General features: G+C 41.0%; 1 protein-coding gene across 1 annotated transcript in view; it reads left to right on the forward strand.

The window, feature by feature from the left end:
- NLK (nemo like kinase) overlaps positions 1-26,552 on the forward strand; it is a 159,367-nt gene that overhangs the window by 75,234 nt on the left and 57,581 nt on the right. Inside the window, 2 exon segments of the mRNA XM_018573597.1 lie at positions 7,016-7,145; positions 21,070-21,125. Coding sequence (XP_018429099.1) covers positions 7,016-7,145; positions 21,070-21,125 — 186 coding nt within the window.

Here is a 26,552-nt window from a genome sequence, read left to right on the forward strand (position 1 = left end):
TTGATGCTTTATTCCTTTTCTCTATAGACTTGAGAGAAAACATTGGGGTGGGATTGTTCATCTATAGTCGGCATTAGATTTTATTTTCATTGCTGCTTGTATAACTAGTATCTGGCTCTTGTCTATCACATCAAAGAGAATTAGATGTACTGTACTTAATTCTGTCATAGAAACTATAAAGGAAATAAGTTTACAGGTGATTCAAATGCTTTGAGTCTGCTTGCAGGCAGAGTATTTGTTCTGTTACATGGCTTCCCACATTAGTCTTTTAACCCAGTGAGCCAAAAATGAGGGCACTCTCTCCCCAGCAGACACTGCCTTGGATTTCTGGACTATTTTGAAGTATTTTAGCAACCCCGGAGACAGTGAAGATCATCTCGAGGGCACCTTTCATGTTTGTTTAACAAGATAGAAGTTGGGAAAGAATAAACAGAGGGATAAGTGGGTATTTCTTCTAAGCAAATGCCAAAGGGTAAGAGAAAGCCAACATATTTAAGATGTTTGCCAGTAAAGCAATTAAAGTATAACTTTTAACCTGTATTTTTAGCAGTTTGCACATCAATTACTCATCCCTCTGAAGCAAAGTGATGTTGTATGTGACTGGCAACTTTCACAGGCATGTGATGGTGTGTGCTAGAAGAATTTCTTTTGAACGGTCACTTATATGCAGTCTGGCTGGCATTTTGGTTCAGGGATCTCTTGAACATAAAGAAAATCATTATCTTGGGGTTTGATGAATTTGGTTGCCGAATTGGTCGGTAGAATATAGGTTAGTATCACAGTACGGCCGGTTTGGCATACTTAAAGGAAACTTGTAATTAAAGATATTCAGACTGCCACTGCTGACCACCTCCTATAAAATGTTAGTTGTTTGTTTGTTACTGGCCTCAATATTTTGGAGCTGAGCATCACGCGTGCGAAAACGCCTGTGGCTCAGTTGCCACAAGGTTTTGGTCCCATAGACATGTCTATGATGGGAGAAATGTGTTTAAAAGCAAAAACAACCCGCGCAAAACTGAAAAACGCCTAAGTGTGCACCTAGCCTTAAAGCTGACTCCAGCCAAGGGACCCCTCACCCCTCCCTAGCTAGTTGCCTTAGTGAATGAAAAAATAAAAAAAAACTTAAAAACTTTTTTAACTATATGGTCCACACTCTTACCTTAATCAATGGTCATGTGACATGCCAGGTCCAAAGTGGTCTTTCTTCTTGACTGCAGAATAGGGGGGGTCCTCCAGTTGCACACATTAGTCTCTGGTGACTTTGACACTTCCCAGTGGTTGCTAATTACAAAGGTCCTCACATGGTCCTGAAGATGCCAACAGTGGAGTAATGATATGAAGGGAAGGTTTTTTTTTTTTTTTTTTAAAGGAAGGTTTTTTTTTTTTTTTATGTATGAATAGGTGGGTGAAAGGGATGGTAGAGATGTCAGAATTTCCTTGGAGAGGAACCTGGAACAAGTATAAAGCAAGAGATTTGAAACACTTGATGGTTCTGGGTCAGTGAATTATAATATATTGAAGCAAGTCGAATAATATGACCGCTAAGCAACTTGTATTTTCAGACGTTTATGGACCCTCTGCAACCACAGCCATTTGATGCTCCCTACAATGTTTCAAAAATGTTCTCAGAGGCCTTCAAGCCACCAACATTTATTCATACCATTTACCCAGCTATCCCACACCACCAAAGCCGCTACTGTTTTAACTTTCCCGCCAATCAGCGGCAGCAAGGTGGAGGAGCAAGCAGATCAGGTAACATTTGCTTTGAATACACAACTCGTGCCAAAATATCAAAAGCAGCTAGCACTAATCAATGTGATATCACACAATCAATTAAACAACTGCAATTGTGGTTGTTAGATCAGCTAACATTACTATAAGGTTTAGTGATCTTCCTACACATAAAAACTGAGTTCTAAGTGTTTATTCAAGAACACTTCTGATTCAGTGCAGTGCTGGGCAAGTGAGGCTAGAGAATCTGTTCTCAGTTTCTTTCTCCAGCAGAAGGGGGATAGGGGGACGTCGGGGGTCTGTTAGAATATTGATGTCTTGTTAGAAAGGACCCGTCATCAGGGATTTGTCAACCTATGGACAGCATCCAAGTTAATATATCAAAAATACACAAAACAGCCCCCCCCCGGTCTGAACTGTTATGGTGCATCACTGCAAGTGCATTAGGGAACATTTTGTCACGTAAACCTACTCATTTTGAATGGGCCGCCATTCCACCCCAGCACAGGCAAAGTTATCAAGGCTTATTAAACTCCTTGTGGGGCGTTAATGCATATTAGCATGATTTGCTTTAATGCAACCCATTAAAAATGAATGGGCATCAAATTATCTGAATGTGCTTAAAACACCCATCAACTGCAGGGAATGTATCGGCGATTCCATATTTCATGGCTACTTGTCATTGTGCTGGAATTTCTGGTGGCTTTTTTATGCTGCGTGTGACCTTATAATATGATGGGGCTACTTCTGGTTTATAGAAAAACCATATTGGGAATCTTCTGTTTTTCCTGGTAATTGGCATGATACTTTTTTAATCTTATAATGCAGAAAAAAAACTTTAGAGAATGTCAGGGCTGCAACTAATGAATATTTTCATAATTGATTAGTTGGCCAATTTTAAAATCTTTTTTTGCTCGGATAAAAAAAAAATTAAATAAATCCCATCCTTTAAAATACACAAATGCAGTGTTGCAAACATAAGTTTACTTCAGAATTAACTGCATGCAATTACACTGTAATGGAACGCACATCGTTGTGGTACCGTGTGGTCCAATGCAGGGGATCACACTGTGGGTGGGAGGCGCATTTGGGGTCCATTGAAATTAATGGCACTCCAACGCACCTCCCCCAGCAGAATTTGTCAGGCCGAAACAGAAAATGATTTTTTTCCCTCACTTTTTTTTTTTTTTTTAAATAATTGTATTGTAAGCACATGGAGCTTGAATAGCTTCAGCCCGGGTATGACCGCTGCCAGTCACAAGATTCTGCAGATGGCAGTCGAATGTAAATACAGCAGGTAGTGGGTTGGTGCAATAGCCAGCCTGTGCCCTCCTCCCAGCGTGGTGGAGAGAGCTAGGGGATATGACTAGTTTGGGGAGGAAACCTTTCTGCTTCCTATCTGCATGGATTTTACCAGATGGTCTAAGACTTTGAGTTTTCATTTAATTAAAATAATGGAGAATTAAACTTTTGGTATTGAGACTTACCTTGCTGCAGCAGAAGATGTGAGCTGTGTGTGTACGGTCATGCAAGGTGGAGTGACCATACTGGAACTCCAGAGTAGAGCTGCAGCTCCCATATTCCCCTATTCTATATTCCAGCTCGCTCTTCCAGTCTTTGCTGGGAAGCAATTTTATGTCCTGGCAGGCCTTGCATAAAATACTTTTTCAGTATTCCATGACAACTAGTAGTTATTATTGGACACTTCGGGCTACTTTCTTGCTTTGCTCTTTGCTCTCCGTTATTGAAGAGTGCTTTTTAGTGATGATGGTGCAAATTTCATGTTTGCATATAAGTTTTTTTTTTTCTTTTCTCATTATACATAAGATTAGCAATGTTTTACCACACTACTGTAGAGTGCTGTACGAATTCATGGCATTCTAGGTGTGTGTGGAAGTCTGGACTTTTTGACCAGGCTTATTTTGTGTTGCATGAATGACATACATGTGTTACATTTTAGTTTGTAATAGTGAAGTATGGCTTGAAATCTTATATTCACCACAGACTGTATTAAAAAGCTTTGCCCCCATGTCTGAAGTGACTGCTTGCTGTTTAGAGAGAACGTTTAGATCTCGATAGGAATTTTTAACTGAAGCTAGACTGCCCGCCAGCAGCAACATCCAAGCACAGAATTAGATGTGGAAACCCATTGAGGGGCAACATGTGTTGTAGTGGTAAAGATCTTTCTTCAGTGCTGTAGGGCTGGCATCACATTCACTGTTTTGTGGAATGTGAATGACATTTCCAACTGAATGATTGTAAAATATGCGGCTGCAGAACTGGCTTCCCAAGAACCGACATCTGCAGGTGTCTGCATTGTGCAGATCAGAGCGTAGAGGATGGCTGTCATAGAAAATAGTTTATGTATTGCAAGCATTAAATGACGGTTTTTCAGTTAACTATTTCATCCAGATTGGTTTGTAAATTCCGAACAGTATAAACAAGATTTCAGACCTTTCATCAGAGTGAACTAAAGATGCTACTGCATTAGTTTTTCCCAGTGCTGGAAAAAAAACAGACTTAAACACAGGAACACAAATGTTCTAGATGTGATGGCTCCATTAGTTTTCTTTTTCCTTTTATTTTTACCTAGGAATACTGCAAGTAATACACTTCCTGTCCGATGGTGACAATACTCGCTGTATAGTATGTATGGAGGAGCAGTGTTGTCACCCTAGAACATAGTGTTAGGACTGCAGAACACTTCTATCTTCAGCTTCATAAGATGTCGGAAGGTGTTCTGTAGTTCAAAAAGGGGGCAGGGAAATCCATATGGAAATCAAGAGCCAGTCTGTTCTATCCAGGAGCCAACAGAATTTCTTTTGGAAGCCAGCTCCATCGACGACAATTAGAGAAAACCTCAAAGGTTAGGCATCAGCTGTAAATTTTAAGGAGCATAGGTTACCTGGACCCTGGAATTTGCCCCACACTGCCTTTAAAGAATTGGACTGACAACATTCTTTAGGATTTTAGTGCAGCAGAGAGTATAGGAGACTTTGAACTCACTAGATCTTGGCAAGAAAAATGTAACAAAGCACTTTGAGTGGTATATTTTACAAAGCAAATATAAGAAGGTTTATTTACACCTTTTAAATTATTTCTGTATAAGTTATAATAGTCCATTCAGCACCATGAATAAGGATCCCCAAGCATGCCTGAAATTGCAGTCAGTGAACATCTGTGACACGGGAGCAGCTTTTTCATTAAAGTGATATTAAAGCCAATTGTTTTTTCATTTCTCCTTTAAGGAGACCCTCCTTTGCTGGAGGCTGTTGTTTTTTTTTGTTTTTTTTTTAAAGTAGTACTTTCCTCTTTTTCTAGTGGGTCCCCACAAAGGCTCTTCCCCCCCGCCCTCTGCACGGGTGCCACCATCGTTCTAATGGAGGCACCTGTGCGCACTCGTCCCCGCAGCGGCTGGGTGCGTCCATAGACACACACAGCCCTGTGGCAGGCCACGTCCCTTCCTTCTTTGATTGATGGCAACCCGGAGGTTCGGGGTACTGAGGATCGCTTCAGGAGCGGCGGCGGGGACCAGCGCAGCTGAGAGGTAAGTGTGGGGGAGACTGGGGTAAAAAAAGAGAATGCATTAAGGTAAACGCCCAGACCTTTTTACTACTTTAATACCTGAATCGATAGCCTTTCTTGGCATTTTTGCAGTGCTATTCTATTCCCCATACTGTTTGTATCTATCCCTAAAATAGACACAAAATGGTCAGGTAATCAGATCATTGCTAGAACCAGGAAAACAAACCCAAGGTGATCGGATCATTGTTAGGACCAGGAAAATTCACCCAAGGTGATCGGATCATTGCTAGAACCAGGAAAATTCACCCAAGGTGATCGGACCATTGCTAGAACCAGGAAAATTCACCCAAGGTAATCAGATCATTGCTAGAACCAGGAAAATTCACCCAAGGTGATCGGATCATTGCTAGAACCAGGAAAATTCACCCAAGGTGATCGGATCATTGCTAGAACCAGGAAAATTCACCCATGGTGATCGGATCATTGCTAGAACCAGGAAAATTCACCCAAGGTGATTGGATCATTGCTAGAACCTGGAAAATTCACCCAAGGTGATCGGATCATTGCTAGAACCAGGATCACCCAAGATTCTTCCCCTGATATTGTCCAGCTTAGGGTGTCTGTACATCAGACAAAAAGTTTTCTTTAGCTCTTGGCGCTAATGGCTGCCAGCTGAACAATCCACTTGCTGTTGCACACTCAAAGTTTTTTCAACAGTTTATCACAGTTTTTTACAACAACTTGAGGGGGTGCTCATCCAAGGCTCTGGTTCTTCCACCACGAATATAGAAAACAAAAGGCACAGAGCACAAGCCCCCTTCCTCAGAATCATGATTCTGATTCTTGATTCTGAGGAAGGGGGCTTGCCCCTGAAACGCATCAATCTTGGCTGACTGCGGTCGGTGGACGGTGATGTGACTGGAGACTACCGTGTTACATGGTCGGGGATATACCATGTTGGGTTAACAGACAGTGTGGCCTCTCATTTGTTGTTAAAGCCTGATGAAAACGTTTGTTTGTGAGTACTTTTATCCCTTGTTTTATTTATTGTAATAAACCATTTTACACACGGAGGTGGCTCTCTGTTCCCTTTTGTTTTCTAGGGTGTCTGTACAGTTCGAGGCAAAACAGACACAATGATATCCGTGTCTGGATTAGTGGAGGATCATCTTGTGTCTGTGGATACCTTTTTAGTGTTATATTTTAAAGGTGGTTTCTAAAGTTTTTACCTAACAACTCGTTTCCATCTGTCTGTGTCACCAGTGAACACTACTGTGCTGCTGCTTATGCTTCATGTTAAATGTTGAATCCTATGTGCATTGTTATTTGGGCTCTTTTTACAGAACCACAAGTAAAGATGTACTATAATATCTGGGCCTGTAAAATCGTAACATAAAAAAAAATCTCAAGTTTTGTGCATATAGACTCCTTCTGTAGTCAGGATAATGCAAAATCTGGTACCCATATAGTATTCTAAAGTGAATTGGCCACTCCCACCTCCCTTAGGATCCCATAATTGGTGGCAGGGAACATGGCCAAAGAGCAGAAGTGTGACTGCAGTATAAGTTATCACATTTCATTTTCTGAAGTCCATTCTCATCTCATGAGCCAAAATATTTCTCAAGGTTGTTGTCTAGTGATGGATGTTTTTATGTAGGGTATTAACTTTTTCCTTTTCTATGTTGTCTGTAATATGCTACTTAATTTTCATGAAGTATTAGCTTCCTAAATACCTAATTGATTTTTTTCCATTTTATAGGTCAGTAACAGATCCACGGGATGGAAAGAGAGTTGCTCTCAAAAAGATGCCCAACGTCTTCCAGAATCTAGTCTCTTGCAAAAGGGTCTTCCGAGAATTGAAGATGTTGTGTTTTTTTAAGCATGACAACGTAAGTAAACATGTCACTCTGGGCACTGTGCGTGCTAGATATATCGACAGCGATTTTTATTTGTTCGAAAACAGCCGTTTCCAGCCACTGGGACTACGGTCATACGCGTTACTTATGGGCATATAAAAAGAATTGCAGTGTAACGTTCTTCTACATTCAAAATAGCTGGTGGAAATGAATTGCAATGCATCATGATTCTAAAGGTCTTTGAATCCCTCTGTCCACCCTTCCACCTAAGATTTTCTTTTCTGCATATTTGCACCTGTTAGGGCAGACCTACAAGTGAGAGCCAGGCCTGAATATTTTCATTTGTGCCAGCTACCACAATGCAAGTGTCTGATTAGAAGTCTGCTCTATTTTATGTACAATGTAATGTGGTATAGGTGCGATTCATCAAAATATAAGCTTTTTTTTAAAAAATATCCTTCGCCCATCAGGACAAATGAAGGTCTTCTTCACAGGGGCAATTCCTGATATGGACGTTTCTAAACTCGTGTAATGTTTTTTATAGAGCTGCAGCTAACGATTATTTTCAAAATCGATTAGTTAGCCGATTATTAAGTTCGATTAATCGGATAAACAATAAAAAAAAAAAAATGGCTCCAGTGATGGGACTACTAGTTTGTATTGCGATTGTAGTCCATCACAGGAGCAAGCTCGGAGCGGTGGAAGAAAATAGTGTGGTGTGCAATATAGTGAAAAGGAAAGTGTAAAATTATACAGCAATGAATGCAGAATTGCACCGGCTATAGAGGACTACAAATCCCAGCAATAGTACATTATAGCTGGTGGTATTCTGCATTGCGCTGTATAATGTACTATTGCTGGGATTTGTAGTCCTCTATACAGTGCAGTGCAGAATATCACCAGCTATAGAGGAATACAACAAATCCCAGCAATACATTATACATACAGCGTACAATGTATTGCTGGATGTGTATTCCTATGTATAATGTACAGTACAATGTACCATAAGCTATAGAGAAATACAAATCCCAGCAATACATTATAGAGCACCATGTGGGGGGAAATGCGGGTCTGGCAGCGGCGAGCGTGAGGTGGGGAAGAGGTGCGGCGCGCAGCGTGTGTGGAGCCGTGAACAGGGCCAACTGATCGGAAGCCGATTAATCGATTATTGAAAAAGTTGACAACTTTTTCAATAATCGATTATAATCGATTATGTCGATTAGTTGTTGCAGCCCTAGTTTTTTAATTGTAAAATGCACACTGTTTACCTGTGTAAAGGTGCATTCAGTTTAAAGAACCGTAGGTAAAATGTTTAGTAACCCTTGCAATCGGGCTACCAACTTTAAATACTGGTTTTCGCCTAGGTTTAAAAATAAAAAAGTTATACTCGCCTGATCCACCAAGCTGGTTGGCTGTGATGGCGTTACCTCCATCCTGTCTCCTGTACTGCAGCAATAGTATGTTACTTGGCGTCCTCACTTCCTATACACTGTGTGTAGGACGTGATGACTCAGGAACTTAGACTGCTACAGCGGAGGGGGAACGAGACGCCAGGGACTGGTCTAAGAGCATGCCGTCTCGGAGAATCGGGTGAATATAACTTTATTTTTAAACCTAGACAAAACGAGCGCTTAACTCTTGCAGTGTGGGGGTATCCTGACTGCAAGGGGTTAATAACAAAAAATTTTACCCAGAGTTCTGTTTTTATTGCGTTAAGGAAAAACAGAAATCTGTGTCCAGCAGTAAATTAAATACTCTTAATGCAAATATACAGATGTAAACACATGTACATGGGAGTTTGAAGTAGGTTTGTATAGAACATCTAAACTAGGGATGCAACGATACCATTATTGGTATCAGTGCCGATACTAGGTATTTTCACAAGTACTCGTGAAAATGCCCCGAAATGAAGGGCTGATACTGGCGCTTTAAATTTTCAAACACAGGTGGCTGCCATAAGGTCCTGCCCTTGCTGGGGACCTCAGGGCAGCCTTGTGAGCACCTTCCTGGTGCTGCTTACAACACTGGTCAGGCCACACTTCACTTCCTTCCTCCTACCGCCGCCCGCATCAGCCTGCACCCGCGTGACGCAGCACAGCCCAGGTGGAGAGGCCACAGAGCCCTGGTGACACTCCACACACAGTCCTGGAGACCTGGTGCACACAGTCCTGGTGAGCAAGATAGAGTATGTAGCTTCATAATAATCTGCATTGCTGTATAATGCATTGCTGGGATTTGTAGCCCTCTATAGCTGGTGATATTCTGCAGTGTTGTATAAGGTACTGCTGGGATTTGTAGTCCTCTAGTCGATGCCATTCTGCAATACTATATAATGCTGAGATTTGTAGTCCATCTACAGCTTGGAGTCAGTGGCAGAACTACAAGTGTCGCAGCGGCCGTAGCTGTGACTTGGCCCTGGCGCTTCACCACTGACCTAAAATCATTAGTCTGTATTGTGTTATAAAAACTGTCACATGACACTAAACAAAAAGTTATCTTATTGCTATCGGCGAGTACTTGAGGAAAAGTATCGGTACTTGTACTCGGTCTGGAAAAAAATGTCATCGGTGCATCCCTAGCCTAATCACATGTAAACTGTTCTGTAAACATATGTACATGCAAAACAAACACTGCTCTGTTTTTACAATAAGGTGAGCAGTGCAGCTTTTAGTTTTTTGGGGTTTTTCGTGTGTACTTTAGTCCTTTAAGAAAAGTCCCTATAAATCTTGAGAACTACTAGGCCAATGTTGGAAAATAACCTCACTCCAGTTGCCAGCAGCAAAAAGTTTGGCTGACTAGCATGTTCCTATTGCAGTGGAAATTCCCTTTGATTTTCATTGTTTTCCGGCTGTAAATCTGGGTAATAAACAATTACTCTACAATTGGACATTTTGTACTTCTTGTCAGTCACCTTATTCCTAGAACTTGGATGTTGCCTCATCAGTTCTGTAGTATTTTATGCTACAATGGAGTACACAGTATGCTTGTCTATATTTGCTAATAAAAATGTGTTTTCCTTTGTGGTTTGATCTCTTGGCAACCTTCTCTAAAATCAAAACTTTCCATCACAGACACAAAACTGCTTCAGTGATAATACATTGCTGAGAGACATCAAAAGAAGGGTCACTCCAACCAAAATGAACTTCTTGGCTTTGATTGGAATTGATAGCAGGGTTTACTTGTACTGCTGTTCAGAAGTTTCTTTGATGTTGTCACTAACATAAATAACATCTCCATAGCACATATTTCTGGTGTCTTGCCCACCAAAATTGGGATTGAACCCTGCCACACTCCACCCATATGGAGAAAGTCATTTGTTCCAGTTTGGTTTTTAATATCATCCGTGTACTGTCTGGAACACAATGCATACACAGATGTCATTTTGACTGCATTATCTCAGAACATGAGTGTCGGTGGGTTCTTGCAAATCTTTTTTTTCTTTCTTACTAGTATTCTTTATTTACATTACATATTGTGTGGGCTTATCCTGGAAGTCAGGAAAACACAGCCCTCACAATGTATTCTGTTGCGCTCATTTTTTATTCATTTGTTTTCAGTTCTGCTCAGTCTCCTGATTCCTGTTTTCCCATCTACAAGGTTCCCAGGCTCGCAGTGTCTGTTTGCTTTGTATTATTGACTAGCAGCAGCTGGGCTTTGATTTGCATAGAAACTGTTACATTAACACTTCAGCATCTATAATTTGTATGAGTACGAACTAAAATACTCTGACTCCACAGACTTAAATATTGATGACTTAAAATAGGTTATTATAGCGCGCAATCACACGTTATTGGTGAGAAGCTTTCAAAGGATTATGAAGTGCTACAGCTGTTTTTTCCTTCCTTTTTGTATTGTGGTACTTAAGTCTTGTCACTACTGCTGTTAAGCTGGAAAACCTTGCACCATATAGGCCATTTTCTAAGTTTAAACATTGATTAAAGGCATAGACAGCTTTTTCCAAAAAATAATGAATGCACCCACATTAAAGAAAAAGTTCATTTATTTGGCATTTGAGACGGCAAAGCATTGCAACCGCGACCACTGGATCCCATGTGCAGTTCTCTGGCTCCTGCAGACACTTCTTCTTCTAGTCCCTGTCCATACCAAGGTATGGCCCTTTTTTGTTAAGGGACAGGAGGAAGTATGAATGGATTATAAGCGTGGTGATGTGTACTCCATTGAGAACTGCGGCGGCAAGCGTAACTTGCAGTCTCTCCATTCACAGATGCTGTAAATGGATATTTGAATGGATGATGTGTCTGTGTAGGGAGAACAAAAAGGAGCCTGCGGGGAGAAGAACCCTGCAATTCAGGAAAGTGGAGGGGCGGTTTGGGGATGTAACCATCATGTTAACCCCGATAGGTTGGAAAAGAAAACTTCACCTTAACGAGTGGTGTGTGTGTCAAGTAACAATCCTTCACACACAAAACTCACCAGTTAGTAGATGAGCCATTCCTTATTTCCATTGGTTCACAGTTTGTTTGGAAGCTCTAAAAATTGAATGGAATTCTAAGCTGTTATCTGTGCTTCCTACTATCCAGTTCTTTCCTTTTTTATATCTAGTTGTTTCTCCATTTAGTATGCTCATACATGTGATACTAGCTCATTGCTCTGTAATCAGCAGAGAACAGTATATATTTCAACCCATGTTTTTTCCCCCTAATGTTTATATGTTGAAGACCAAGCAAAGGATAAGCTTTGTTTACTGCAGCCAATCAGAGAAATATAAATAATTGGCTATTGTGGGTTTCTGCATTAAACACCAGGGGGGAAAAATAGTGGGTCCCCTTCCCCACTGCAAGGGTTAACTTAACTCTTCCTTTTTCATGCTATAACTAAGGCCCGATAGCTTTCATTGGAGGAATGGACAGGGAAAGGGGTGGGCACAACTGGTTCTGGCTCTAGAGAGGCAGAGCCAGCTGTCACTAAGGCCCCATTCACACCTATGCGTATTGTAATATGCGCGTCTGTTGCGCGGTTTTTTAACCGCGATTCACGGTAAAAAAGTTGCGCGATTCCGAAAGCTACTTGGCAGTATACAAATGGAAACCGCCCTACAAAACGGACCAATACGCAGCAAAAAACGCTCCGGGACCTTTTCATGCGTGGGCCGTTTTGTAGTGCGTTCGGGACGGGCGGAAATACGGACAGGTGGGAACGATACCATTGACTACAATGCTATTTATTTTTTTGACCGTTTTTTGTAGAGCGTTCATCGAGCGTAGGACGCGCTACAAAACGGTCAGGTGTGAATGGGGCCTTAGACAGCCAGGGTGGATCCTGACAATATTGTCAGTTCCTTCCCAGCAGTGGGGTGGCTTTGCACTGTCAGCAGATAGCAGGCATCATCACACTATCTGCTGACTTTGGGTAACAAAAAAAAGGTTTGGCTTTACTACTTTTTTTAATGCTGACGTGTAATCACTAATGCTTCATTAAATGTATCTTTTTAAATGCAAGCAGTGTAGGTACCAGATTTTGAGTTCGTATCGGCCTCTTGCCGTCCCTGTAGAGTAGAACGAAGTGTGAAAAGAAATTGCAGAGTAAGGAGCCCATCGGTTCATGTGCTGTCAAGCAGAGTGACAGAGATGAGCACATCACTTTCCCCTTTCACTGTCCAGTCTCAAGCTGTGGTGGGTCTAGAATGACCTGGGCTCAAAGGAAGTGAGTTGAATGATTGTATCCACCTGACTGAGGGCAGAAATAAATTAGTGCAGGAAAATCTCTAGATTTAGGCAGATTATTGTAGAACAATTATTTGTTTTAATGGGCTATCCATTTTTATCTGGTATTTTGGATGAAGTTCTGCTTTAAGTAAGGTATACAAAATGTAATGTGTTGGCATTTACATGTGCTTCCTATGCCATATATTATGGTCCTGTTTAGGAGTTGCAGGTTCTCCTTCTATGTACTGTGTGCATTGCTTCAATTAGTTGTAAAGTATTACTAAAGGCTGGGCGTTTTCTACCTTGCGAACGCGCGTCAGCGGCGCTGGTCATGGCCTCCGATCCCCACAGCGGTCCTCTGTCCCGAACTTCCTGGTTCTAGGGGAGGATACTAAGGGCAGAGGAGCCATAGACTCCTTCTGCCGTCAAACTGCTGGGCGGGGAGGAGGGGCATGGCCTGCCGCAAGGCTGTGTTTGGGTGTGTGTGTCTATGCACTGCAGGCATGGCTGTGAACGAGCACGCATTGGTAGCTCCACATTAGCCGCTTAGCTAATGGAGGCATCCAGGCAGGGAAAAAGCACTGCGGGGAACCACTAGAAAACGAGGATCTGAGGGATTTAAAAAAAAAAAAATCTGATATAGGACACAGCATGCAGGGTTTTATTTGTCATTGGGATAAAGCACAATTGCAGTTGCTAAGCCGGAAGCACAGACATCATATATATTAAATATAGCTGTTCGTATGCACTGATATTTGTTTCTAAAAATGTAAGCACTTTAGTTTTCCTTCTTCTGCTCTGCTTTTAAGACTGGTATATTTTTCACTTGAATTGTCTAGAGCAGTCTTGCCCAGCATCAGTCCCCTAATGAGCTGCTAACAATTTAGGTTTTAAGGGCATCCTAATTCATCAATTAAGCGGCATCTTCTGTGTGGTATTAATCCGTTTTTGGCTGTCCTTCATGACTGGTGTTGTGCATCGGGGAGTTACTCATAAGAAATAAGCCTGCTTCGGGAAGAGAATTATGAGTAAATCAATACAGTAATGTAAGGTAAAGGAGAACGCATGACCCAAACTCAAATTTATGTGTAGTTCTAGACATCTGTTTTCTCAGAAACACAATCTTGTATAGTATATTTTACCATGTGAAATCCTGTTTTTATTGCCTCTTGATAGCACATAGGCTTTTATGGCCTGTGGTGGGAGTCATTGACCCTGTGCAGAAGCTCTTAGTAAATGGTAATGATTGAAGTGCCACCTGTAGAGCAAGACCTGCAGTTCTTGCCATGTGCAGAAGAACGATTTATATTTCATTTCTTCAGTAAATATTTTGTCCCATGCAATTAAAATATTTAAACAATATTACAAAACGAATGACACTAATAAATCTGCTATTGATGTATTGCTTTTACTAGATGCATTTCATCTCATTCATTCACAGTCAAGATAAAGTGCAATTATTATGGTATGGCATCAAACCAGTACATATGTGATGTCATACATGCAAAAGAAATTGATACAACCTAGAATGGCCGGCATCCCGCAGCAGCAAGTCAGTTCTCAGTGCTCACTTTGCAGCTTTTGTGGTTTTTGATGCAGGACTGGCCTAGTATAATGTAGAAGACCCCATGCACACTGAGCGATTTTTGTAGTGCGTTTTCCTCTCAAAAATCTTTCGTATATGAAGCTCAATGTAGCTCTTCCAATGCATTTCAATGGAGATGTTTACATCTTGAATCTCAATGTCACTTTTAGCTGTAGCTTGAACATGAGCTACTTTTTGGCGGATTTCGCGCTTCTTGGTCCCGATAGACTTCAATGCTATAGCTTAACGTCGCTGAATACTGGCGTTTTTGCGCGACAAAGTAGCGCGATGTCACCCTATACAAGTGTAGCTTTTGCCTGGAAATTACACTCTCCACCGAAGCAGGAAACAGGAAGAGAAATTATGTTACATCAAAGACCGCTTTTGATTGGATACAAAATGCCAAAAGAAGCGCTGTAGCCCAGTGTCAAATTGGTGCTGAAAAAGCACTTATTTTTTTGTGTGAATAAGCCAGATTTGAGAAACCCCTATATGTATTTTTATGTCCTCCCATTCACACAATAGACATAAAATACATGTTAAATATTTCTGACCTTTCTAGCTGGCTGGAGCAAGATTATGCATAAGACACTATGAGACACTATAAGACACAGCCTCTAGTGATTAGACTAGATGGCAGTGTGAATGTAAGGGGACAGACTGAGGGTCCGTTTTTATAAAAGTTGTGCTCCAAATAATTAACCCTGTCTGTACTGTGATGGCAGATTTCATCATCACTTGTAAACTAGATGAGTAGGGCTGTCTTGTCCTAACAAAGGGTTAAAAACCTTAAGACAGAGGGAAATTTATCAAAACTGGAGCACACACAATCTGGAGCAGCTGTGCATGGCAACCAATCAGCATCCACCTTTCATATATGAAATCTGCCATCACAGTACATCCAACACAATTGAGTGTCTCTCCTTGTTGCCGCAGCTTGGTGGGACCAATATGTATGGAAAGGACCCTGACAACGCAACCCACTAAACCATCGTGATCTCTGCCAGCATCGTTCCTTTTTAGATGGGCTAGACTGGAATGGTGTCCTAGGGTCCAAGTCAGAGGACTTTCCTGAACGGGCACTCTTGCTACCATTAAAGATAATGCCAATGATGGAGCCCACTCCGCTCTGCAACATAACTTCATACAACCCCCTCCACATTACATAATGGGGAAGCTAGGTAGGAAATTTAAGCGAGTAAAAACATTAAAAAATGTAAGCACCAATATTTAAATACTTTTTTTTTTCTTCTGCTGTGTAAATAGGAACATGTAATATAAAATATAGGTGTTATCCCAATTTGGATGCAAAAATGGAAATAAACTATTTCACCCACCCAAAGTAAACATAATCTTGCCATTTATGATCATGAAAGGAATCAACCCACATAAAGCATACCTCGATATTTGTACTTTATAGACTTGAAATGCCCTTCAAGAAAGGAATATGCTTCCCCCTCTGTGACCAGTAGGCATAGTTCTATTTTGTACAGTCATGCACTCCATAGTATGTTAGTGCACACGGAGGTGTCATTTGCGGTGTGTTCTCGTGTTTGAGACTGTATGCATTCTGTGTCATATGCATTACATAGACCAACACATTTCTGCACGGAATCACAGGGAAAGGACGTGCGCACACCTCTTCTTCACTGGCACTGTCAATCAGACGAGGTTGTTTACTGGAGAGGGGCAGATCCATGGTGTTGATTTATGGACACCATGAAACTCATGGTGATTTCAGCAACAGGCAGGAGCAGATTTATGTTGAAAACAGGAGCATGGGCAAACAAAGGTGATGCATTAATGTTGGCAGATTTCATTTTTCAAAAAATGTAATGCGACTTTAGGAATAATGTATTCTTTGTTGTGCACGACATAAGCTAAAATAGTAAAAATAAAAGACTCTCTATGGCTAAAGGTGTCCACAGATGCAGTGCAGCTACCCCTTGAGCACCTGTATCTTCCAGAGCATCTGTAAATGGACAATGAGCTCGACTGATTGTTCGTGTGCAGAGAAGTGTAAGAAGGACACATGTTGCAAAATCCTCCTGATGCAAGCATTTTTTGGGTGGAACCATAGTGATTGAACTAGATTTTCTAACCTGTATAATGACTTCTTGTTTTGAGAAGCCTTGATAGGTACCTCTTCTTCCAGTTTGGCCAAAAAGGTGGGTTCAGGTCTCTGTCATTGAATTTCCATGCGTACCCTAAAGCTCAACTCCAGCAATAACCTTTTTCTTTTTAGAGTTCAGTACAGTAGGAAAAGGTTGGGGCCTGTATACTTTTATTAATTGCTGACTGTGTGTTCTATTGTGGAGTCATCCCATCAATTCATGTCCTGGTCAAAGGAATAGGAGGTGATGGGAAATTCTTCCAGCTGCAACACAAAAGAACTCATTTTTAAAATAGTAGAGAGAGGTTTTTTTGATGGCTTGAATTCACCAATTTGATTAAAGTATCCACAATTATCTGAGAGAGATATAGATATGTATATTTAGATAGATTGCTATATAGATCTAGATAGCCATTTTTTTTTTAGATTGCTATATAGATCTAGATTTGCATTATAATAGTGCAGTCACACATTTTTTGTTTTGTTTTGAAAGATCACAAACTAGTACAGCCACTTGGCTATATGGTAAATGGCAGTATTAATGATACCCATTTCATCAGAGCTTTGTATGTGATGTTTAAAGACCAATTGCTTGCAGCAAGTAGCCGGCCAGTCAATAAACTGCATTTTTTCTGTGCAAAACTCAGTTATCGAATTGATTGCTGCCGCAGTTTTCAATGTGTTCTAGCATAGGCTCGAGCCTATTGTCATAAAATCTAGTACTGTGCAGCCTCCCAAGAAACATTATGGCCCTCAATCTGTAACTATGAGAATGCAGGCCATTCATAAATTAAGGAAACTGATGGCCAAAGGGACTTGGCAAGCAATCGATGTCAAAAGATAAATGTCATAATCAATTCGGGAACTATGCTGTAAGTAAAAACTGGAGCCAGAGAGGTGGCAGTGGGCCCTAACATTATTTTCAAAATAGATAATGATCAGATCAGAGTATGAAAGCAGTTTAAATAGTACATACTTCTACAACCACAATTTGTTGGTTTCTTATATGGTCCACTGTGGGATCCTACAACTAGCTTCTGAATCTCTCCTTGAGAATTCTTTTTAGGCTTCTATAGAACCATCATCTCATATCTGAGGTACTTTAAAATGGCTACAATTTTTAAAAGTGGGATGCACCTATACTAGCATACTTTTGATAATGGCCATGCATTGGATGCACTTTACACTTTCTGCTGTCCCAATAAAAAAAAAAAAAATCAAGTTATTATAATGTTTAAAGGAGAACTATGGGGTCAGGGCTTTTCCCCATAGTTCTCCTTAGGGTAACAGGAGGACACAAACTAGCGTCCTCCCGTCACCCTAGGCTCAGTATACCGCGAGCTACAGCTCGTGGTATACTTAGACGCCGGAGCGGATCCCGACATCGATGTCGAGATCCGCCCAGCTGCGTGAATGACAGCTGGCTCTGCCTATCTAAGGGCAGAGCCAGCTGTACCCGCCCCCTCCCCCGTCCGTTCCGCTAGTCAGCGCTGGCGGAGCGGGGAGAGGGGAATCCAGCCTCTCCCCTGTCACGGCAGAGAGCCGTGACAGGATCGAGAGGTGAGCGAACGCCGGTATGTGTTCGCTCACCTCCCGATCTACTGAGCCGACCTGTGACAGTCTCATTGTCACAGGTCGGCTAGAACTATGAGGTGAGTGAAAAGCACTCACCTCATAGTTCTCCTTTAACACCAAATATCCATTGCTATCCTGGAGCAGATTACCTGCAGGGAAGGGTCATTCTATATTCTCTCTGTGGGCTCATGTGGGCCAGTGCCAACTCTTCAACACTTAAATATTGTTCATTTGGGATAGAAGATGCAATTGTTTGCCCTAAATAGCACTAACCTGTGTTCAGCTTTCAGATCATATCTATTGGTCCTGGCATAAATGTCATTGCACTGCAGCAGAGTAATAACAGTAGATAAATAAAAAGCAGCAGAGGCTCACGGGTCTTGAACAGCAGTGTATGTCCAAACTGGAGGAGTTTATTTTGTCCAACGTTTCAGTGGGTTACAGTCTATCTTTATCGATGGCAACAAAGATGGACTGCGATCCACTCATGTTCAAGAACTGTGAGACTCTCCTACTTTCTATTTATTGATTTCGGCATGATAAAGGCAGGCACACACAAGCCCTTATCTATTAGAGTTGGCCATCATTATGACTGCCCAAATCTGAAGATTAGGAGAGTTGAAGTGACATTAAAGTAAATTATTTCCCCCCCCTCCCCCATTATGTTAAGTAAAACAATTACCTTAAATGATGTCTCTTAAGCTGGCCATACACCTTACAATTATCTGCAGATTTTCTGTGGTCAGATGGAAAAGGTGCAACAGATTCCTCCATCTACACTTAACTGTGTGGATGGAGTAATCTCAATCTTTTGGCCCAGGTGGAGATTACTCGGTGTATGGGCACCTTAAATCCGATCTTCCTCTTTCCTGATGTTTTCAGCCTTCACTCCAATCCATCGCTGACTCCTCTGTGCTTGCTGGCACTTCCTGTCCCACGATGTCTACATGCGGCTGCACGCTTCCATAGACTTACCTTGTGTCTCTCCTCGTCTCCCGACCAAAAATCCGAACTGCCCATGCGCCCGCCCCAAGATGCTTTGCGGCCGCCAGAGCAGTTTCTACTACTTGCTAGCAGTAGATATATGCCAAAAAAACGGAGGGTTTAGAACCCCTTTAACAACGAGACGTCTTCTTGGGCAGTCAGTCTGCATTGAGACCAATCACCTGGGCAGTGTTTCTCTTTTAGTTCATGATTTCAGCTGGGGCTGAAAAATATTATTACTGTGTAACTAACCTTATTCTCAGATTGATACAGTTTTTGATTGGCAGTGTTGTATGTGAGATGTCTTTCACAATTTCCAGTAATGTCTCCTAGTTAGTACAGTGTTTTGTTGCATAAGCCTTGGATTGCAATTCCTGTATGAGCCAGTACAACGGGGATTCTGTGTGTTTTTAAATTAAACTTTGTGACTGCTTAATGAGATTACCAGGAGCTAATATTCTGCCTCAGTCAGGTGGCGTAAGCAGTGTTACATAACCTTACCGCCTATCAGTTTTTCAGGTTACATTGTGCAATGGATTTGTTCAATGCCTCTTTTAGTTTGCATTGTTGTAATACTTTTCATATTTTGCATCCTTTAATTAATCATTGTTGTTATCCATATATTGTTGTAGCAGTCTTATTTTTTTCCTGTCTTTGAAGGCTTGTTGCTAAAAATGTGCAACCCTTTTCAAACATAAACCTGAGTCTGTCAGTTGATCTAATCGTGAATGTATGTAAAGCCAAAACTTTTTTCTTTGATTTGTTGATAAAATTATTATATTATTATTATTATACAGGCTTTATATAGCGCCAACAATTTGCTCAGCGCTTTACAAAAATGTGAATGTTAGAATTTCTACCTGGCTTTTATTGCTGATTCTTCCTCGCTGTTGGTCCGGTACAGAAAATAATGGTATATATAAAAACGTTGTGTTGTCTCTAAAACGGGTGAGGAGGATTTAACTAATGGTTAAACCTGTGATATCTGTTCTCTTACTTCTGCTGTTTCTCTGTCAAGAAGTGAATGGAAATCTCACCAACCGCACACAGACGGGAGGGGGAGGGGAGGGGGGGGGTAATCCCCAGCTCTATCCAAAACACACTATTGCACATCGCACCTAACATGTGGTACTTTGTGGTCACTGTGTTGTCTTCCATTTAAGTGGCACCCCTAATTCATCATTGAGCCGTCGATGCTTGCTACCACGATATGTTGCACTGCAGTGAAAAGTATTGCACTACTTTCTCACACTGCAACGCACAGTATTGCAGTATTGGGGTGCCGTTCAAATAAACTACATCACACCTAATGCACACTAGGTGTCCTGAATGGTATTGTGCATTTACTGCAATTCTTAGGTGTGAACCAACCCTTCTCAGATGACCATGCTCCTTCCAGACCAATTGTGACCCATAGAGCGCTTCACAGCTACTACTGCAAACTCCCCTGACTAGTCCCTCTCTCCTTCTGTGCATATTTGAAACAATACCATTTATTTCTATGGAAAGGCTGTCTATTGTTTTCTACAGTTGTGCAAAACTAAAGTAGTGGCAATAGTGGTTCTCGGACTCTATAAAAGGAGCACAATGCATCCACTTCACTGGCCAAGTGCTCTGGAAGAGCCTTAGTAGTGCAGCCTGAACTCTAGCTGAAACAACCTTTAGCATTTTGCATCCAGCATCTGTGGGAACAAAGCCTGATAAGTTTGGTTTTGATGCTATTGGGTAGAATCTTTCAGACTGCATCTCATTGGCTATTTCACAAGAATCTTTCTTCCTTCTGTTATTACTGTTACATTATAAATTTGCTGGGAGGACTGAAACACCTTACTGCATGGCTGCTGAATTTCTTGGTGTTGTGAGCCGTATTCAATGAAGACTTTTCTGTTCTGGAACACCCCTCATAACGCATAAGCTCCATACCCAAATGACCAATAGCCTGTCTAATGTAAACCTTGCTATTTGCTATAAAAATGTATACACAGCAGTGTGTTGTTGCTACAATGCGGACTCACTTTTGTTTGTTTTTTGCAGGTACTCTCTGCACTTGACATTCTCCAACCACCTCACGTCGATTATTTTGAAGAAATGTATCCTTTGCAAAATGTTAAGGTATTTGTAGTAGCGGTGTACAAATTTTAATACACTATTGCTCTGTGTTTTGTTTTTTTCCTTGCCGTCTTTCTACAGCGTTTTAAATCTGACTTGTAACAAGTTAAAAAAAAAAACCAGAACAATTCTCTCCAGTACGGTTGTACTATAGTAAAGCTGGAGCTCAGAAAGGTAAAATACCCTTTTGAAAATAGTTAATCTGCTTTTCTCAGAACAGCTGATACGTCATTCTAGGCGTCATCCCTCTCCGGCATGCCCAGCGTCATCACCTGTGGTGCTTAGAGGGCCTGCTTGAATGAGGACACCCGCTTCCTTTATACTTGAGTTTAATTAATCTTTAAATAGCTGCTGACCCATGCAGGAGAGTCAGCCAGGGTTATAGCAAACTGGTTGTCTTTTAGCAGTCTGCTCCAGAAGCAGTGATGTGAAGGGCAATTTTACAAAATACATACTTTGCAGTACTGCTGTAAAGAGGAGAGAAACAGACCAACAGAGGCTAGTTTGATTGCATAGGTCACTGCTTTATTATATTTCATCTCATCATGCTATATTGTGTTGTATTTAAATTGGTTGAATCAAGTCATAGTTTATTATTTCTGCATTAATGTGATGCTATATATTGTGTATTACATGGTCTAAAGTATGGAAATATAAATTCACACTTTTAATTTACTTTCAGCTAGTAATCCTACGAATAATCTTTTTCCTTTCCCTGGCTTGTCACACTTGCTATATGTGTTTGTGGATGGAGCTATGATTGTCACCCATTTAGGACTTCAAACTTGTCTGCCTTGGTTCATCTCCGTTACATGGCTTGTGGAGGGATTAATAGTTTACTGAAAAAAGATCCTTCTCATATTAAATGAGACGGACGCTGCATTTTTGGCAAGATTAACAGGTACCGTACTTTTTGTACTTGCTGAAAATGGTTTTAGCTTGAAAAAAAGAAAATCAATGCTGTCATCTCAAGACGGAAAGCTGCAATATATTAGTTTTGTTCATGGGTCTAGATAAGGAGTGGGCAACATCCAGCCTTCCAGCTGCTGTGGAACTACAAATCCCATGAGGCATTGCAAGATTTTCATAGCCATAGGCACAGACGGGTGCATCATGGGATTTGTAGTTTGACCACAACTGGAGGGCCGGAGTTTGTATCTAGAGCAGGGGTGGGCACTTAGAGGTCTTGTTTACACCATGTCCATACCAGATCTGGGTGCAGTGCAAATGTAGTGCGTTCTTGGTGCGTTTAAAAAAAAAAAAGCTTCAAATGGGCTTTCAGGTGCAGTCCACTGCATTTGCATGTGTTTTACATGCTTTTTGGTGCGTTCCAGACCAGAAAAAATTGTGCACGCAGCATTTTTTCCCCCTGCACTGGAACAGACTGCACTGAACAAAGCCTGGAAATTATCATTGGGATGCATTTCAGGTGTGAACAAAAATTGTTTTGGTCCGGACATGGTGTGAATAAGCCCTGAATGTCTGCCTTTTTTTGCCCTCATAGATCTCAATCTGGTTCACGTTAAGAAGAATGTATCAAGTTAGTTGTACTTACCTTTGTGCCCCTGATTCAGATATCTGTATTTTATAGCTATGCCCAATAAATATACAGGGGGGAATTTTCACTGCAACCAATCCGCTTCTGTCTCATTTTGAAATCTTACCTGAGCAAACTGAAGAGAGATGCTGATTGGTTGCCATGGCCAACTGCTCCAGAATCTGTCTGCTCCAGTTTTGATAAATTCCCCCCACTGTATTTTACTCTAAAGCCACAAAAATGATATATAGTTCCACTTTATGTGTACTAAGTGTCTTTGTAGTCCCATACAGAGGACATCAAAATTCAAGTCGTACCTCGATAATATTGTTTAAGTGCATCTAGACTCCAGAACCAAAAATGTAATGTTGTTCAGCTTACCATTATTTTGAAAAGGTGGTTCTGTTAGTTTTTTTTTTTTTTATTCAGGCATTTTATCCCTCTATTTCCACCTGGTGATCCTGTCAGTAAAACCCCTTTTGTTCTAGGGTGACAGTATGTGACTTTACTTTATTTGATTAGCAGCACTATTTCCCTAGGTAATTAAATGTTTTAGGACTACACAATACCTCCCCCTCTCCTGTTCTCCTGAAAATAGTCTTTAATCTTCAGAGAGAGATGAGAATAATTCTGACTGCAGCACAGGTAGAGAGCTCCTGATGTTAACAGCTCATAAGATCTCTGGCATGATTAACATGCGTTTGCACTTATGGCACAGATGGAACAAAACTATTTTAATGGTATAGTTAATGCTATTTTATTTGTTATATGTTTGAGCCAAATAGATAAATGATGAGGTTCCAGAAATACAGGTACACTAGAACATAGCTCCCCCTATTGGATCTTGCTGGTATCACTCTACCCAATAGCATATAGCCAGTCACTCGCCTACCAATTTTAATTTAGAGGTTTGTTAAACATTTGGTGCATGGATTTTCTGATTTATCAGTCTTGTGGGATCCCAGTGGTTTCCTTTCAGTGTGCCTGAGGTTGAAGTCAATTGTTGAATGTTACCGCTACACAGGTATGATACCCACAACTCGTGCTGCCTAAATCAAGAGTGATTGTACTGATCATGGGTTATCATCCTGCATAGTTTGTCATGTTATTAGGATAATGGCTTTCAGTGGGCTGCATCTCATGTGATGCTATGGCATGTAATAAGCTTCTCCCATAGAACATACATAGTTACATAGGTTGAAAAAAAGCATTTCCATCGAGTTCAACCTATATAGAAAAAACATAGTTAAATGGTTGCATGTAAATATTTAGGGATTTCTTTGGAAAGGGCCATTCTTATGTTAAAGCAGGGGTAGCAAATTGATATGGAATTTAAGAGCCAGTCTGTCCAGTCCAGCAGCCATCAAGATTATTTGTTTTATAGGAGCCTGCTTTCCAGCTCCCTTGTCAACTCCTCCCATGCTCGCCTCCAGGACTTCTCTGTAATTCTTTACCCCAACCTGTCCATCTGTCGCCCACCTTGACTGCCTTTAGGCATTCCCTAAAGACTCCTCTCTTCAGGGAAGCCTATCCCACCTCAACCTAACCGCTCAACCATCACGTTCTCAAACAATTCATCCCCACGAAGCTCCCTCCTCATGTATCACTTCCCCCTCCCTTTTAGATTGTAAGCCCTCAGGGGCAGGGCCCTCCTTACCATCTTGTCTTGATTTGTATTGTGATTGTAATGTCTTCCCTATATTGTAAAGCTCTGCGCAAACTGTTGGCGCTATATAAATCCTGTATAATAATAGGAGCCACCTTAACTTAAAAATAAAAACTAGAAAAATCTTCAAAACAAGGGTGTCGGCCTCTGTCCGGGCTCAGGTTTAAAGTCAGGGCTAAAAAAATTTAAAAAATTCACTTTTTTGCAATACATGCACATTTTAATGCTGGGGGTTTTGACAATTCCCTACTCTATCCAATACAAAAAGACGTTTGGCTAGAGAGACTTTTTTTTTATTTCTCCACATAGAGAAACATTTCAGGTATCTTATCTGCTTTTTTCCACAAAGGTTCCCAGTGGGAAATATCACGGAGCTTTGCATTCCATATAATTAAACATTTTGTCAATTTGGGAAAGTTAGTTTTTGAAAACTTGGAGATTGGTGTGTTTAAACTATTCTTCTTGTCTTTATAACTATGATATTGGTTTGTGTCTGATAGCGTCTAACCTCACGTGAAAACTTAAGACCATTAGGTGTCCATCTTTTTTGCTCTAAAGATGTCCTGTGGGTTACCATGGAGGATGGCAGATGTTTCACTGTTGATTGCACATGTTTGTGCATTGCAAAAAAATTATGTAAGAGCCAGTGTCAAAGGGCTTTGGGTTTGTGCTGATATCCGTTTGAGATCATTCAGAATACATTGACAGATGCATTTGACCTGAAGTTGACGACCTGACCTTTTATTTGACCTTCCTCGAGGAGGTTTTACATTTCTATGGACTTGTAGGGAAATGCAAAACCCGCTTGAAGGGAAAAGAAGCCTGTTGACGCAGGCCCTAAAAGTCATGGTCGCTTACGTCTGGCGACTTGACCTCTCATAAGAGGAATACTGGGGTCTGCCATTGCTGATCATCTATTAGAAATACGACAGTACCACAGCTGTCATTTCTGTGCTTTACAGAAAATGTTTGGTATCTGTTTGTCCGGCTTATCTCTGAATACTTTCAGGGTTATTCACACAAGGGTGAAGAGTTTGAAGAAGGCAGGAGAAGTGAACCATCTAGGACAACATAGCCGATTTAGAAAAATTCTCCATGTCGGCTCATATTCCAGTTTAACTATTTTGGACTAGATTGTTCACTCCTGCCTTCTCCAAACTCTTCACTCTTTTGTGAATAACCCTGTTTGAGTCACTAACCTAGAACCTATTCAAACTAGGGATTCTGAATTTCATTTGCTGTGCGCTGTTCTTTGTCAGTTGCTAGAAGTGACACAATAGGCTGCAACCTCGGCAACATACATTACAAAACAAATTCTCTTTCAATACAGCTCCCCCTCTTCCCATTATACAGAGGGTAATGCCAACCTTTGCCCCCCCAGTCTGAATATTATTACTGAACGTTCCTTCTTGGCACCACACATCTTTGCTTGAATACAGCCCTGGCTGCGCAGGGCAACCACTGCACTTGTGTGCTGCAGCACCATTTTTTTTTTTTGCTATGGCTGGGTCCATACACCTGGATGACACTTCCTTCCATGAATGCAGACCAGGCATAGAAATGAATAAGGCTGCCTTGTGTTAATCTTGACTGGTGAGTGCAGAGCCTGGGAGGGATGTGTTTTTTTTTATTTTTTAGCAAAGGCTGTACAGCACAGGGCAGGGTGGCGCAGTAAGTAGCTGAGGGTAAGTATTGTTCTCTGAGGGTTATATTCGGGCAGAGGGGTAGTTGCCCACAACATTTTTAGTATACAATAGTGGGGGAAAAAAACCTTAAATGCAGCTTTTTTTTCCCTAGTTGAACATTTTAGACTTGACAAAACATTTGACAGTTTGGTTTTTTTATGGTTTCTTCTTTTCCCCAAAAAAGCCAGCAGAGGTTTATTTCAGCCTGGGTATAAGGAGCAGCAGCAGATTGAGGCCCCATCTGTAGCAGCAATTACAAATCATTATTTTAGGTGCCACAGCTCTATTGAAAAGGATAATAATTATGGGTTTTATAATTATTGGTTGAGAAGTCTGGCATTTATGAATTTGCATTGCTCAAATATGGCAAATCCCAGGCGCATTTGAGTCACAGGCAAATTAATATGTTTTATATTGATGTGGCAATGAATAAATGAAACAGAAATACATATTTTTAGAGCAATAATAACATCTGTACAGAGGAGCACATTCCGTGTTTTTACTGTGTTTTGTAATTAGG

Source organism: Nanorana parkeri, unplaced genomic scaffold (genome assembly GCF_000935625.1).
Source record: "Nanorana parkeri isolate BGI_ZX_2015 unplaced genomic scaffold, ASM93562v1 scaffold48, whole genome shotgun sequence".
Lineage (NCBI taxonomy): Eukaryota > Metazoa > Chordata > Amphibia > Anura > Dicroglossidae > Nanorana > Nanorana parkeri.